We start from the raw sequence: 16,469 nt of genomic DNA, 5'->3' as shown, positions 1-16,469 counted from the left end.
TATACTCTTTTTCTTCCTTGTTCACTTTGGTCTGTGTGATTATTGCACAAGTGTCCCTGGTGCTCCTGCCTCGGACCAGCCCTGTGCCAGGCCCTGGGGATCGAGGGCCAGCCAGCAGCCGGCTCCCGTGCAGCCAGCCGTGTGGACTGGGAGAGGTGGGCGCTGACCACACTCGGGAAGAGCAAGAGATTTTCATGCTTGCCGCGCGAGGCCACGGGCTCAGAGTGACTGCGTGGGGAGTCCACCTCAGCTCTGAGTTTTCCAGTGAACTCAGCCCGAAGTGCTGTCTGCTTCCTGCGCAGACGGTCCCACTGCGTGGGAGGTTCTTCAGAGTTCTTTTTGAGCTCCCATTAACTGACAGGAGGCTCCAGCTTATCTGATACAGTTACTGACTTTCCTCCTAAGGATCTAGAAATGAAGCCTGCCCTTCCGGAGGGTGGAGGGGTTTTAGTTGGGATGCGATCACGGGGGCTGAGCATTTTCCGGGCAGGTCTGTGGACACGGATGCACAAACAGACCACGGCAGCAGAGGGCGTGGCGTGCGCGGCCTCCTCTCCTTCCTCCCGCCCCATGTCCTCGCACATCTGGTTCTTTCATCACCTGTCCCTGCAACCCCCGTTTACGCACTGACGTAGATTATCACAGACCTTAACACCCTGCTCTGCAGGATGGAGGTCACCATGGCCATCTGTCTGTAGTGGGCCTCGGGGCCCCACCTGGACCCCGCTTCCTGGCACGACAGGTGCCCGCCAGCCACGTCTTGTCGGCTGCGGCCCCAACTGCTGTCTAATCTGGTTCATTCTGTGCGGTGCATGATCGGGGAGAGTCTGCGTGGATCTGGTTTAAATTGCGTGTCAAGTTTTACAAGTCAAGTGTTACTGTAAACGAAGCTGCTACGAATTATAGATGTGAAAGGATTGACAAGAAAAGTGAAAAGGGCCATTGCTCCTGTTTGCGTCAGATAGTCCCTGTGGTTGGCAGGATGGTCTCCTATGGTCAGGGTTTGTGAGAATCTGACCACTCCTGAGAACGTGCAGGCCTTGTGAAGACTCCTCAGGCGCCGGGCAGCCCCGCTGGCCCCATGCCCCCCCCCCCGTCACCACAGCCCTGCGCCCCCGTCACTGCAGCCCTGTGCCCCCCATCACCGCTGCCCTGCACCCCCCACCCGCCCTGCCACTGCCCCCTTCACACAGGGGAAGCAGGCTCCCTGGATGCAGAGACAGCAGCTCCCTCCAGCTCAGGACGCCGGCACAACGTGGGGTGTGTGGCCAGGGCCCAACTTTGCGCAGAGCATGGGAGCTGAGGCGCCCGGCGCAGGGCAGATGGAGGCCGCCAGCACAGCGCATGCGGGCAATCAGCATCCCCAGTCATTCTCAGAAGACTGCCTTATTTCTAAAAATAAATTAGGTAAAAAAATAGAGTGATTATAAGAGGAAATTATAACTTTGCAGACATTAGGATGTCTGCTTATTTTGTTCCCGGATAATTACAACCCAGTGGGGCCGTGCCTCCCTTGGCAATCTCAACCGTTTTCTCTAAAGCATAGCTTGTTGGTACTGCTTTTACGTGTGACAGGACGTGCTTCTGTCGAAGGAAAATACTTTCCATGGCGGCTGTTGGGTCAGGCCTGCACAGCTTCCCAGTGAGCGGAGTGTGGGCGCGCACACACCGGGTGCCCTGGCGCCAAGAACACACGGCTTCCTGCTTTGCCCTCACCGCTTCCAAAGATGGTGTTTCCAAAAGACACTGAAATAGGGCTGCATTCAGCAGCAGCGTCGGCAGTCCTGCAAGGCACGGAGGGTCCGCACAGACCACAAGGGGCTGCAGGCACACGTCCCTTTATCGTGCTTTGCAGATGTTGTCTTTTTTTTTTTTTTTTTAAACTAATTGAAGGTTTAGGATTTCCGTGGAGGAAGTCAGTGCAGACGGGCTGGAAACCGCAGCAGGACTGGAATCACAAGTGGAGCCTGAAGATGGGGCTGAATCGCTACAATCCTGTGATCAGATGTGAGGGATGAGGGCTTGCTTCCTGCGGACGAGCAGAGAAAGTGGTTTCCCAGGACAGAATCCAGTCCTGGTGACTGACGGTGCCGTGAAGACTGCTGAAGAGACAACAGAGGATTCAGGATACTACGTACGCTTAGGTGATAAAGCAGCGGCAGGAAGTTCTCCTGGGCGTAAAACGCCATCAAACAGCATCACGTGCGAGAGGAATCGTGAAAGGAAGTCGGTCGATGCGGCGAATTGTTGTCTGACTTGAGGAACCTGCCCCAGCCGCCCCAGCCTCAACAGACTAGAGTATCGTGGACACGTAACTTTTACGTGCACTGGGAAACCAGTCACTGGTGTCAGCGCGCTGTTCTGGGAGCAGGCCCGCAGCCTCCGAGGGGAGCCCGAGCTTGCTCCCGCCTCCAGCAGGAAGAAGAGGCTGTTTCCGAGCCGGGCCAGCAGTCAGTCCTCCCCTGTTGTCTGCAGCAACTTGATGATAACTTTCAACTCATCATTTTTTCCTTGGATGTGAGATTCGAAGGCGCCGGAGTATTTCTGCTCTTTAGTTACATACCACAGTGCAAGAGGGACTAGAGAAGACTGGTCGGATGTCCCTCAGTCCTGTGATTTTCCGTTACACAGGCTCCGTCTGCAAACCCTCCCAGCCAGTGCGTGGCAACGCCATGTGCTCATTCTCTCTGTCCCTTGGCTCAGCACGTGGACTGATATCTACTCTAGGGGGATGTTGGGGTGAATAAAAGTGTCCTTTGTAGCAAAGACTATCATTCTAGAAGCAAAAAGATGACGTCGTATTCAGATCTCAGAGAATGCTCCTGCCAACCCTTTCCTGTCTTTCTGTCCCAGTCCTCCGTATGTCTGCTTTTCAAAAAGTGTACAGTTCTTCAACTGGCTTTTCTAACTTAACAACACATCAGTGGGAATCCAGCCAATCAGGAGGGTTTTCCCCCCACCTCCTGAGGGCCCCATGTGCCTTTGTCTCTTCAACCGTGGACACACCACAGGACACACAGCCCTCTGCCTCCAGCGTCATTTTCTAGGGTCCATCCTAAGAGTGGAGTTTTAGGATCAAAAGTTAGATACATTTTTTAAGGCTTTTGACATAGATTGCCAAATTTTTCGGCAGAAAGAGTGTGCCCACTTATAACCCACCCAGCAGTCTGCTTCTGTTCCTCGAGACCGAGAGAGTATTCTCAGTTGTAAAAATCTTTGCTGGCTTGATAGGGTTTTAAATATGTTCTTAGATTACTGATGATATTGAGTATTTTTTATGAGTTTATTCTCCCTTAATATTGGCTCTTTGTCATTTGCCTGTCCATGTGATTTTTCTCGTTGTTAATTGTTTGATTTGTGAGCTCTTTTCATACTCCGCTTTCTCTGCCTGGCGCGTGGCCAGCATTGCTGCAACACTTATTTCCTTTTCTGTGAGGGATTTTCTTAATCAATGTTTTCTTCAGTTTCTGCCTCTGATGTTGTGTTTGAAAAGACCTTCGCAACCAAGAATATATTTTAAAATACACTACCTTAGATTTTCTTGATAGTTTTACAGTGAATTAGCAATCTGAATAAAAACAAACAGGACTCCGGTGGGTTGTGGGTCCATGTTTGTGACGTGTTGATGTACGTGTGTCCTGTGGTGTCTCGGAGCCCAGCGGGGCCCGCCCCGAAGCGTTTTCTGTTGTGATGTCTCACGGTGCGTGCTGCCCACGCTTGTCGGGGACAGACCGTGTGTGACGGCCGTCATGTGTTCTGTCTCCAGACCAGCTTGGCGCACAGACTCGTGACTCGAGAAGGCTCCGTGGCCCCACTCCCCCTCTACACGTCGCCATCCTTGCCCAACATCACGCTGGGACTGCCCGCCACCGGCCCGTCCGCTGTGAGTAGCCGTCGGTGGGTGTGCGTGCTGCGGGGCGGCTGTCCCAGGCCCTTGGCCTGGGCATCACGGTTGTGCCTCTCCAGGGGGCAGCCGGCCAGCAGGAAGCCGAGAGACTCGCTCTCCCAGCCCTCCAGCAGCGGATCTCCCTCTTCCCCGGCACCCACCTCACTCCCTACCTGAGCACGGCGCCCCTGGAGCGCGACAGCGGGGCTGCGCACAACCCGCTCCTGCAGCACATGGTCCTGCTGGAGCAGCCGCCCACGCAGACACCCCTTGTCACAGGTGAGCACGGGGGGCTCGGGCGGGCCGGCGGGGAGGCCCATCTCCACCCCGGAATTCCTGTCCGTGGCCCCTCCCATGTGAGGGCGTACGGTTTCATCCTCCAAGTCGCACTTGCAAAACGAGGTAGACGGAGTAAAACTAGGCGTCAGGAGCACCTTCTGTGTAAGCTCTCGAGAGGGACGGCTGTTCGCATCTGCATTTGCCTCTGGAGCCCGTTGAACATGTGAGAAAAGCCCACACTTGACTCTAGGAGACAGTCCATTTCTATTAGCGGTGAGAATTTTAAATGTGCCCTAAGGAATGGCTATATTTAGGGGAAAATGTGAAATTCTTCGGAGATTTGCCTGGCAACAGCCCTGTTCGCATCAGGGGTGACGGCTGTGTGGATTTGCAGCAGGTGTCCTGCTGCACGGATGTCCTTCACGTCCGCATCCTCCCCGGCTTCGTGCGTGGCTTCCCAGAAATGTGATGATTTGTTCAGAATTAGAATTGAAAATAACCTCAGAGCCGCCCCCTTTCACACTCCCTGATACTTGGGTGGAAAACACAGGTGCTGAGCGGGTCACAGGGTCCTGACCTGTGGCCACACGGGGCTGGTCTGGTCACCTTGTTGAGAGTCATGGGGCTGGTCTGGGCACGAGGGGCCGCGTCCTGCCCTCACGTGTGTCTGCAGATGGTGAGCTCCATCTTCCACCAGCGCTCTTTCGTGTCTGTGTGCCTGTCTGGTTCCCCCGATGCTGGTGTTGGGGTCAGCATCCTCTCCAGAGTTGAGGGGTCTGCAGCGTGTAGAGGGAATGAAAGACTCGCCGCACATCTCCCCAACTTTCAGACAACAGGTCGTGAGCACAGGGGTCTCGAGGGTTTTATCTGAAATTGCACATGCGTCCCTGTCATACTCAATGTCGGGCCTGAGCAGTGAGGGACGCCTGCGTTTCCATCTCGTGTCATTTAGTAACACGTCAGCAACACCTGACCGTCCTCGCGATCCTGGTCCCCTGCTCATCTCATCACAGGAATGTATGCTCGTCACCCACCGTTAAAGAGCATTCCCAATGCCACACCCCGCAGCTTCCCGGGAAGTGGTCTTTCCTGACGGGACCTCACCTCTCCAGTAAATTTGCTGAACTCGACCCCTTGTGGTTGACCACGTTGCTGCTTCTGTCCTCTGTGTGCGGTTCGTGGCCCTGTCTGCGACGGCAGCTGCCCATGGCCCGCCTGTGACGGTGAGGCTGGGGCACGACTGTCCAGGCCCCGGCTGGCCCCCCCCACCCTGCCCCCAAATCCACAGGCCCCGTCCCAGTTCCCGGGCACCCCATCTGGAGGTGCTGGAGGCAGGGCCGTGGCCAAGAACACAGGCTCCTTCGTCTCCACTTCATCCCGGCTCAGTGACCTTGGAAGGTCTTCCTGTGTGTCATGGGTCAGTTTCCCCATATATGAAGTGGGGATAACACAAGTAATCTGCCCTTTGAGTTTTATGAGGACTCAATGAGGTGTGTATTCGTGCAGGAGGGCATCTGGTGCTGTGCCCCCGTTAGATGTTAGTTGTGGTTGTGGTGGTTACTTTCAGGTTTAGAACTTTAAACCTTCAACCCTGCTGTCTCCCTCACCTCCCCCAGGCCACCCCGTCGGTCTGTCCCCATTCTCGTGGCCCCTTCCTCACCCCCTCCCTGGGAACAGGGCCCTATTTGGGTCTCGGCGGGAGCACCGCCCCACACAGAGCCGTCCTGTGCAGGAGCACTGGCCCCACGTGGCCACTGAAGTTGAAAATGAAAGTTAAGACCCAAGACTGAAGTAAACACTCGGTTTCTCAGTCCCCCGTGGGGCTTCGTGGGTGCCCGTGTGGCTGGCGGCTGTTGAGCCATGTGAATGTGGACAGTCTGTGTCCACACAGAAGGGCCTGTTGGGCGGTGCTGGCCAGGAGCGAAGGCGGGGCGCTCAGCGGGCCCGGGCGCAGGCTGCCTTTTCCCTGCGCGGCGCCTCTTCCCTGCGCGGCTCGCACTGTGCGGGTTCTCTCTTCACCAACCAGGGCCGCCCTTCTCCCTACCTGGCCCAGCTCCCACACCGGCTCGGCCCCAGTCCCCGTCTCCGCTCCCGTCAGGCGTGGCCTTCCTCCCGTGAGCTCTGCTCACGTCTGACGAAGCCCTTGGCTCAGCACGGCCCCGTGATGCTCGCCTCCTGCTCAGCTCCCCTCCTGGAGAGCAGACACTGCACTTCCACAGCGTGGCCAGCCGGCTCCCCGCACCCACACAGGCTTGGTGTGCAGAAGGCCTGCAGCACGCAGCTCTGGGGGCACAGCGAGGGGAAGTTGGGGTTTCCGAGGCTCCTCAGCCAGCGAGCCTGCGTCTCCGTGAGTGCTTGCGGCTAGTCACGACAGACAGACAGACAGAAGGTCCGAGCTAGAACAGCTCATCACATAAACGCGGGCAGCAGAGCCCTGGGGGGGAAGAGGCTGGCCCGGGTCTAGAGCAGTGACAAGGTGCCGGTCTTAGGGCCGCATCCCTCCTTCCCTGTGGCAGTCGCCTCCTTGCTTTCTGCTGCCCCAGCGAGGCACTCAACAGGCAGGAGCCATTCACTCGAATCTTCTCCTGAGAAGAGCAGCGTCCCCGATACACTCCCGGAGATCCGGCCTCTGACTACCCAAGGCAGGGGGCGGAGATGGAACCACCATTTTGCGGAGGAAACCCCGCACTGCGTGCTCTCCTGGCCAGATAGCCTGCCAGTGTGGTGCTTGAGTGGCCGGGGCCAGAACTCTCAGCCCAGCATCTCCTCCATGCCAGGCCCCGGGGAGACGGACCCCGAGGTCCCTGAGAGCTGTGTGGTTGGGGCTGGGCGCTCAGGGTGGGTATCAGGAAAGGAAGGCTTCCTGGAGAAGTGGTGGTGCTGAGACGTTGGGTGGGAGTCTCAGGGGAGCAGGGGGAGAAAGGCCAGTGGAGGGAACAGGTGTTGCACCTGGAGGAAATGTGGCATCTTTCTAGTCTTCTGGTCACTCGCAGGGCCTGCCCCAGCCTGGTAAGGGGGGTGCACAGGCAGCCTTTGCCCACAGTTGTACTTCTGAGCGTGGGGGCTCTGCCGGCCTCTGCAGCAGGGATTACATGCTCCCATTTGCTCCTTATTTGTCCTGAAAACCTGAGTCCCAGGAGGGGCTTGAGCACGACTGGCATGGGGCTCCTGCACCTGGGACCTAACCAGCGATCCCCGGCCCTATCCAGGCCCCTAGAAGCTCCAGCAAAGCCAACGGGTCCAGGCAGATCCCTGCCACACACGGTTTTTCTTGCAGTGCTCAGGCTATGCTCGAGTGCAGCCAGAATTGAGAAACCACTAGTTAGACCCCAGTCTTGCCTGGCTTACTGTCTTTTAAAGGGTTTTAAAGAGTTTCATTGTGGTGTGTAGGGCAGTGGAACGCATCGAATGGATTTCTAAGGACCCAGGCCGCATGATTTGCTCATTCAGTGCAAATTCATCTGCTTAACCAGAACCCCATCGTGCAAAGGCCAGCGCTTCAGAACTGGGTCCAGAACATCAGGCCAGCCTGACTCTTCATCTCTGCCTCTTCTGCCCCCATATCTGGTGGGGCGTGTCGGCAGACTCACCAGCTAGTGCTGTGTACAGCACACCTTAAACCTGGATGACGGGCTAAATGCCAGGAGTTACCATTGGCCTTATGACTTGGGGACCGCTGGCCCACCCCCAGTCCCGCTGGAAGGAGCAAAGGTCTGTCACGCTGGTTGGGTCCTCTCTCAGTACTGGGGTCGGGTGTTGTCCGTCTGCTGGACCACAGACAGACCTCTACCAGTGCCGTGGGCCCGAAGAACGGAGCCGTAGGTCAGCCTCCCAGCTGGCCAGGTGCTCAGGGAAAGAGGCTCCAGGCAGCCCGGCCTCCCTGCCCCGAGCAGGGTCCAGGAGCCGCAGGTCAGGCTCTGCCCCTGCCCCTGCGTCCGGCGGGCCACAGCTGGGTCACCTAGGACAGAATTTGATCTCAATGTAGTGTGGTTTTATGCTTAAACGTCTTTTATAATATGTACTAAAAGCCAAATAATGGTCTGTCATCAGAAACCCTTGCTAATGCCCTGAAGGGCCAGCTGGAAGTCACCTGGCCAGTCAGGTTGGACGTTCAGTTTTCTGAACTGCAGCCAGTCCCCGAGGGGGACAACCCCAGGGTTTTACGCCCCAGGAGGCCCGTAGTGAAATCCAGAGTGGGTGGGTGGGCCAGAACAGGCTCCTCCCCCCATCTGCCCGTGTCCCCACGGGGGCGGTGGCCTGTGTCCTCAGCACCACCCCACGTGATGGCAGCTCCTCTGCTTGTGGGGAGCCTCTCCCATAGGGAGAGCAGCAAGCACCGCGGACGCCAGGCTCACATGCACGCGGGCCCTCGGAGCAGCTTCTTCCTGCGCCGTGATCAAGCCTGGAAGCTCAGTCTCTGCGGAATCGGGTTCCTTCCCTGGAGCCCAGAGAAGCTTCTCTGCGCAACACGGGGCCGGCACAGCTCTGCTGCTCCCTCCCGTGCTCGCCCTTCCTTCCGGTGCCCACGGAGGCCTGAGGAGCATGTGCTCAGGAAGCCGTGCGTCAGCTCCTCGTGTCCGAGGGGCCTTCTTGGGCCTGCGTCCCCTCTGACCCCGTCGTGCAGCGGCGCGTGGCGGACTTCGCAGGTAGATCCTCACGCACCTCGGTCATGCTTTTTTTTTTAACGTTTTTAGAAAACTTGATAGGGAATGAGTCGATCTTCTGTGTTACTAACTTTGATTTAGTAGCCATGCAGATAATGAAATTTAAGGTAACCTCTTTGCAGGAAACAGTGGGCTGGACAGAAGGTGATGGCAGGTTAGGGGACAGCGGTGACGGACTTCTCGAAAAACTAGTGAGGGACAGTTTTGTGACGGTCGGGTCTTTTCTCTGTGCTCTTTCTGTCTTCGTACAAAATTTTTAGGCAGGAGTGCCCGCCTGTCAGGGACGCCTCAGGTGGCTCCAGAAGCCATGCTCTCGGGGAGCCTGGCCGCTCCTGTGCTCGGGCACATGCAGTCCCACCCAGGCAGACACCTGTGACCCGAGTCGTCCTCAGCCTGAGCCTGTGTCCATCCACCTGAGGCTGCCAGGGCAGCAGGCAGTCCAATAGCAGGGTAAGGGTTTACTAGTAAAACGGTAAACTGCCTAAACCCCCAGTTTGCAAAAGTGAAAACACAGACGTATGAAAAGCTTATAGGAGGAAAAGTGTTTGGCATCCTGAGTCCCCTGAAGAGGTTGTATTAAAGTAAGAGTCCAGTGCAGGTTAAACCAGGCTTGTCATCAGTCGGGTTGTTAAGCGCTCAGTGCAGGCGCGGGTCAGCGAAGCGGCCGTGTGCAGCTGGCGGGCAGGCGGACCCTGCGGAGAAATGTGTGGCTCCTGGCGGTCCACATCAGGGTTTGTACAAGCGTTAGTGTCCCCTTTGTGCATAAAGTCACCGCCTGAAGACACCCTCAAAAATTTGATCCCAAGGACATTTTAGTCCCCCACAGCTTAGTTTCTGGGTCACTTGGGGAAGACCCATCTCCACAGCCTTCTGGAACATGCCAAGCCACCAGGACCTCTGCCGCCGTTCTCAGCGTGACACGAGCCGTTCCGGCTGCCTGCGGTGCTGCTCAGACCAAAACAAGCGTTTCCAGGGCCTGGGGCTCTCTGAGGCGTGTCGTGGGGCCACTCGTGGGCAGGGCAACCACGCTGGAGCCTGTCACTCAGAATGCCCGCTTATGCAGCAGCCTGGGTGTTGGGACAGCCACCTCTAGGCGGCGTCCTCTGCTCCCCGAAGCCCACGCTCACAGCTCACGGCTCACAGCGGCGTGTACCTGGGACTCTGGGTGGAGCGGGTGGGGGATGGGGCAGCTCCCGGGGGTCCCTCCTCTTTGCTCTGCTGTCTCTCGTCCATGTTACCTTTAGACTGGTGTCTTTCAGGCCTGGGAGCGCTGCCCCTGCACGCGCAGCCTCTGGTGGGTACGGACCGCGTGTCCCCGTCCATGCACAAGCTGCGGCAGCACCGCCCGCTGGGGCGCACCCAGTCGGCCCCACTGCCCCAGAACGCGCCGGCCCTGCAGCACCTGGTGATCCAGCAGCAGCACCAGCAGTTCCTGGAGAAGCACAAGCAGCACTTCCAGCAGCAGCTGCACATGAACAAGGTGGGTCTGCGGGCACGGTGCCTTCCTCTGCAGCCTGGCTGCCCAGTGGTGGCGCTGTCTGACCTCAAGAGAGGCCAGGACACGGGAGGGAAACCGTGGAGGCCAGGCTTCGGCACGTGTGGCAGGACGGGGAACGCTGCGTGCAGCAGGAACGCAGGACGCCGGGCCGGGGTTCAGCGCCCGCGTCCCCGTGCCAGCAAGCCTAAGTACAGAGGAGCACGTGCTGTGTCACCACGTGCTGTGTCCCACCCGGTCAGCACATTCTCCTGAGTTCCTGGAGGATGCTTCTCTTCCGTGAGCAAACCCCCAGCAGGGAGCCCCCCACCTTTACACTGACACGGAGCCCCAAGGGCGCCTTCTGCAAGTCCCTCTGCCCCTGCGTGTGCCTGCCTGATGAGATCTCCTGCTCAGAAGGGTTAGTGCCCAGGACAGCCCACAGAGGTGTGCACACCTGTGCGGTCCCGAAAGTCCCTCACAAAGCTGCTTTTGAGCAGGAAATAGCAGTGGGGTTACGAGTTGCTGTGCTGGTGATTAAAATCGGAAAACAGGCCACATTCTCTGGAGATGGCGGCTTGTGGCAGCCCACCTCTAGCCTAGGGTGCCCTCCAGGCCAGGCCGAGGCCCCCATGGGAGATGGGCTGCCCACCACAGCCCGGAGCCTCCGGGGCCCCCAGGCTCTCCCGGGCAGACGGTGCAGAACCATGTCGGGAACGGTGGGGCCGCCCCGCCCCGCCCTCATCTGGACCACAAAGGCACTTGCTTCCTGTGGGCAAGATGGGGCCTGTCCCTCTGTTCACTCCCAGTGTCAAAGGCACTTCACATCCATCGTCCTAGCGCAGCTGGGGCTTCCTAATTTTATCGTGTCATTCTCTGACTGATAGGGTGGGAGGTTTCAGGAAGACAGAAAACAGCTATTCATTCCTGGTATATTCTTGAAAAGAATGATTTAGAAACTGGGTAATCTCCCTGGATTCTGTTACATGATTGATTACGAGATGGAACGACACTTGATTGAAATGTTTGTACAGTGTTCTCCTGGGATCTCGGGGAATTGACAGTGTTATCTCGTGCTGTCTGCCCCCCCCGCCCCGCACGTCTCCCTTGCATCGGGGCACGGCGTCCCTAACAGGTTCCTTGCCCGATGGCGCGGGCGTCCAGCTCCTGGCAGCTCTGAGGCTGCCCAGTAGGCTGGGACGCCAGCCTACTCCGGGTGCGCTGGGATTGCAGCCATTTCCCGCACGCTCTGCGGCTTGTTCGAGCATGGCCGCTTCGCTGACATCCCGTTAGGGAGAGCAGCCCTGCACGGCCGCTTCGGTTTTCCCAAGGTCCCTGGCCGGGCAAACAGTACCATTGGGCTGAGGAGCCTCCGTGAGCGGAAGGATGGACGCCGGAGCCAGCTGTGCTCACTGGCTGTGGCACCCACAGGAGCGACTGCATGCTGGCAGTGGTTGTTAGTGCCGGAGCCTTACGTGCAGTGGTGTTTAATAAAGGTTTGCCAGGCGAAGGAACTTTCTGGAGAATGGGTGCCCCCAGTGGGTGGGTGGAGCTTACAGCTCTGGAAGAGGCATGGGCACCTGCAAGCCCTGCCAGCCACCGTGTGCCCTCGGGCGGGTCTGGATCGGGTGGCTGGGAAATGTGCAGCAGCACACATGCGTTCTTCTTCCTGTTGGAAGAGTGCGCTTGCGGGCGTCCACACCCCTGCAGGACCGGGGCTTTGCTGCAGGTGCAGTTCCCGCCCCGGCTGCTGAGCACCACACGGTGCTTGAGTCCTGTGGCGCCCACAGTCGGGCTGTGAACCTGAGAGCTTGGGCTTCTGTGTTTGGGTGCTCTAACTAGCAGCACGTCCAGTGACCCCTCAGTATTGGCCTGAACTGCAGTCTGGCCTTTGGGACCTGAATTTGTTCTCACTTAATCAGTAAAAGGGGCTCCTAAGGTCAAAGGGCGTTGGAGAACAACAAGCTGGTTTCTTGGGTGGGTTTGCAGATGCGTTTGCCCGCGGGAGCCTCACCCCCGAAGCCAGCTCTGCGGTGCAGCGAGCCCACAGCCCGGCTGGGGGACGCAGAACTGCATTTTGAAGGCAGCGAGAGCCTCTGCCTGTGGCCATGGCCCAAGGAGGCTGAGGGCACAGCCACCTGCCTCACTGCCGAGCCAAGAGCCCCTGTGGCAGAGCGCGCTCGGCATCACGGGGAGGCCGCTGCCACGTCCCTCCCTGACTCCGTCTGTGCCGCGGCCTGCAAGCTGAGGGATGGGTACTGAGCTCCAGGGAGATGGGAGCAGCTCAGGTGTCCCTGCTCCTGCCCGGAGCTCCCAGAACAGCGGGTCCAGCATGTTCCAGCCTCTGGGAATCCTACACGGAGCCGGGCTGGCTCTCATGGAATCCCAGAGCATCCTAAGTCCTCTAGAGGGACCTGGAGGTCACTGCTCAGGCACCCTCATTTTCCCAGGAAGCTGGGAAGGCCAGAGAGGGAGCTTGGGACTCTCACCCTGGGAGCAGGCAGGTCCTGTTCCTGCTCCGCCGTGCTCCCCTGCCTCGGGGCTTTCACCATCTTGCACTGCCCTCCTAGGGCCGCGGCCATGGAGCCAAGCCCTTGTGTCTAGGTGAGGGCACGTGGGTCTTCCCTGCTCTCCCTGAAACTTTTGTGGTGTTCTAAAATTTAAAAGAAAATGCTGGAGGAAACCGGGGAGGGGGGGCACTACTCTGGCCCCTGTGTACAATTTCCCACAGCCATTCTCCCCTCTCCTCTGTGACAACTTCTCAATTTTGTCACCGTCCAGTGTCCTCCGGGGAGGCCCCAGCCTGTGTCCTCCTGGCTGACCCTCCTCCTCCGTCTTCTCCCCTGTCGTCCACCCGAAGAAGGCCCGGGGCTCTGCGTCCACGTTAGAGCTGGGTTTCCCGCAAGGGCCTCAGAATGGGCCCTGGGCCCCTCGGGAGCAGGCACAGCCCCTGGTGACCTTTATGAAGGGTCCCCTCAGGTGGCTGCCATACCCTGCTCCCCCACGCCTGCCCCCCCCTCCCCCACACACATGCCCCCCGGGCCGTCTCCGCGGGCCCTGTGCAGGGGCTTCCCTGGGCCGTCTCAGAGGACCCTGCGCAAGGGCTTCCCCGGGGCAGTCCCCTCAGACCCTGTGTGAGGACTTCCCTAGGCAGGGGCTGGTTGCACATGGCCCCCTCCTCTGAGCCTGCAGGTGCCCGGCCGCTCCCATCCTCCGCAGGGCAGCACAGACCGGCCCCGTCGTCCTCCCCTCAGCCTTGTCCTACGTGACACCACTGTCCTAGTTCTCCGGCCTTGCCTCCATTTTCCTTGCTTTGTGTGGTTCCCCGCCTCTCACCCTTGAATCACTGGCTCCGTGAGCCTTGCCTGGAGCTGCCGTGCCCACAGCTGGGGCTTCTCACCCCCATTGTGCTTCCCGGAGACTGTCCTCTCAGGCCCTGACGTGTCTCCAGAATCCCACTCAGATCCCCCTTCTCTCACGGACGTCAGCCTCACAGGTCCACCTGGCGCTCGGATGTCACTCTCTGGGCTGGGCTTTGGGCCTGGATCAGAGTCCTGGCTGCCTCCTGCTCATCGTCCACGTCTGCTGGGGCTACCGCTGCCCGCACACAGCCCTCTGCTGGGGCTACCGCTGCCCGCACGCAGCCCTCTGCTGGGCTTCTGCCCCCACCTGGCTGAGCCCCCAAAGCATCCCATCCCTGTGGTGCTCCCTGCCCCTCGCCTCCATCCTCAGTCTGACCTTGGGGGGAGCCAGGGAGCTCTTGACCTTGCCATCCCCGAAGCCCAGGCTTGAACTGCAGTGTGCTGATGGCCGCTCGCGGCCCAGCACCCTCTGTGGCATAGACAGGGCCGTCCCTGTCCCCGTGACTGTTAGGACGTCACAGTCTGGGGCCCAGGGCAGTTTGACCGGCCACAAGGCTCAACACGGGCCTTGCGGGCTCCAGGTGTGCTGGAACGAGATGAGCTTAACAAGTAAAATATAATTACAGATCTCAAAATTGTCAGGATTTTTTAAAACACTTCGGTAAACTAGCATGGTTAGCAGATACTTATTGGAAATAAAGTCGTAGCTTATATGCCGTCTTCTGGCTTCTCTCTGTCTGGCTGGCATCCTTCTGCTGAAATCGCACTGACCCCGTGTCCTCCCTCCCTGTGCTGGGTCACAGTTCCTGACGGGAGGCTGCCATAGGGTTGGGTATGAAGAAAGTGGCCGTGGCTCCCGTGGCTTGCCTTTCACAGTTACGCTTTCCTTGAAAATATTTATTATAAGCAGTTCAAGGGTTAATCATATAAAATAAATCCTTTGCCAGTCTAAACTCCATTTTTTTACAGCAAGGTGAAGTGGGTGCCCCGGAGGTTGCACACTCAGCCGACTTTTGGTGTGTCACTGTCCCCCGGGCTGGGCCCTGCGACAAGTGGACAGAACGCTAACGCTTGCACAGCGGTGGCCAGCAAGTCCATCCCCCATCACTCAGACATGCTACGTCCTGGTGTGGGCGACAAAGCAGGCAGTTCCGTGAGGACCTTTAACATACAAATGGGCAAGGACTACAAAATGTTAGGTTTCCCTGAAAACCTCTTTCCTTCTGGAAACAGAACGTGGTGGAGAGGCTCTTTCTCCATGATAGTGCTGCCCCTCAGAGACCTAAACCGGGGCTTTGGAGAGCTTCACGTTCCGTCAAAGCCACGGAGCCGCTCCTCCGGGTGCAGGCCCGGCTCGACACCTGTGCCCTTCATCGTGCGTCTCTCTATGCTTGGCGCACACGTGCGTCCCAGATGCGCCGCAGGTGTGGTTCTGTCTCCTTCCTGGGCCGGGGCGGATGGCGCCTGCGCCCAGGTTTGGGCCTTAGCTCAGGATTAGCAACATCCCCGGGGGTCATCTGTCCCTTTGCTCTGAGATATGGAGCCTGTGCCACCCTTTACCGTCCCATCATCTCCGTCGCCCTCATCCCTTTCCTCTGCCTTGTAGATTATCCCCAAACAGAACGAGCCGGCCCGGCAGCCCGAGAGCCACCCCGAGGAGACCGAGGAGGAGCTTCGCGAGCACCAGGCCCTTCTGGAGGAGCCCTACCTGGACCGGCTGTCAGGACAGAAGGAGGCGCATGCACTGGCCGGAGTGCAGGTGAAGCAGGAGCCCATCGAGAGTGACGATGAGGAGGCGGAGCCCCCGCGGGACGTTGAGTCTGGCCAGCGCCAGCCCACGGAGCAGGAGCTGCTCTTCAGACAGGTGACCATGCTGGCCGGGGCTAGGCAAGGTGGGAGAGGACGGACAGGGGCAGGACTGGGGGGACAGGATAGGCCCTCAGAGTCCCACATCCCCCAAGGGGCAGCGCCCTGTAGCTGGCAGTCAGTGGACACTGAAGGGCCCCCCCATTCCTGCCTGGCTGGGTCTTTGCCCATCCTTCCCTAGGTGTTATGGGATGTGGCTGTGGTTTGAAATCTATTTTACACTAGCGATACCTGGAGATACTGGCCCTCTGTCCATTGTGGCCATCTGTGCATCTGTATTCCAGCCAAACACCAGCCCCAAAGTCCCAAGAGATTACTTTCTTTCAGATGTAAAAACTGTACGTTAACATAAATCCAAGTGTTAGTACGATCAGCATAATCATTAAAGGTAGGAGGAGGGAGATTGATTTCTTAATTGATTAAAAAGGCAGGCAGGGCCTTTGGGGGCAGCAGTGACCAACTTTATAGATCTAAAAAACAGTGACACGCATACCTAGTCTCAGGCACTGACACATATTAACCAAACTCACAAGAAACTGATGAATAAATCTGATGACTGATTTATCAATTTATAGTGAAAAGTAAAACTGCCATGTCTGCAAAACACTAGGCCAGCCAGCGAGTCGGAGGCCCTGGGGAAGCTGCTTGTTCTCAACCAGCGGAACCCAAGAGCCAGGGGTGCCCAGGACACAGAAGCTGGCCGTGCCCTTCAGCAGCAGAGCTGTGTCTGGAGCGGGGTGGCTTCTGCGCTCTGAAGTGAGGTGCTGCAGGCAGGCAGCCTTCATCGTGCTTTTCTGAGCCTGGCTGGCCGTCCTGCGAGGCTGCCCGAGATGGGGCTTTGCTCAGTGGCGATGGGAGGGCCTTGCGGTTATACCTGGAATTCGATGCATCTTGGGGATGCTTACAGGAAATTGGAAAGGCCTTACATAAATGTTTAG

At 58.2% G+C, this 16,469-nt stretch overlaps 1 protein-coding gene across 9 annotated transcripts in view; it reads left to right on the top strand.

Annotated features, from left to right (window-relative positions):
* HDAC4 (histone deacetylase 4) overlaps positions 1-16,469 on the top strand; it is a 299,563-nt gene that overhangs the window by 231,265 nt on the left and 51,829 nt on the right. For all 9 annotated transcript variants that reach the window (XM_045793967.2, XM_087864893.1, XM_087864897.1 and 6 more), the window contains 4 exons: positions 3,767-3,883; positions 3,967-4,165; positions 10,089-10,309; positions 15,272-15,529. In XM_045793967.2, coding sequence (XP_045649923.1) covers positions 3,767-3,883; positions 3,967-4,165; positions 10,089-10,309; positions 15,272-15,529 — 795 coding nt within the window. The remainder of the gene's footprint in view (positions 1-3,766; positions 3,884-3,966; positions 4,166-10,088; positions 10,310-15,271; positions 15,530-16,469) is intronic.

This window comes from Ursus americanus, chromosome 1, assembly GCF_024610735.1.
Source record: "Ursus americanus isolate L20-20 chromosome 1, mUrsAme1.1.p, whole genome shotgun sequence".
NCBI classification, from domain to species: domain Eukaryota; kingdom Metazoa; phylum Chordata; class Mammalia; order Carnivora; family Ursidae; genus Ursus; species Ursus americanus.
This window is presented reverse-complemented; position numbering and strand designations above follow the sequence as displayed.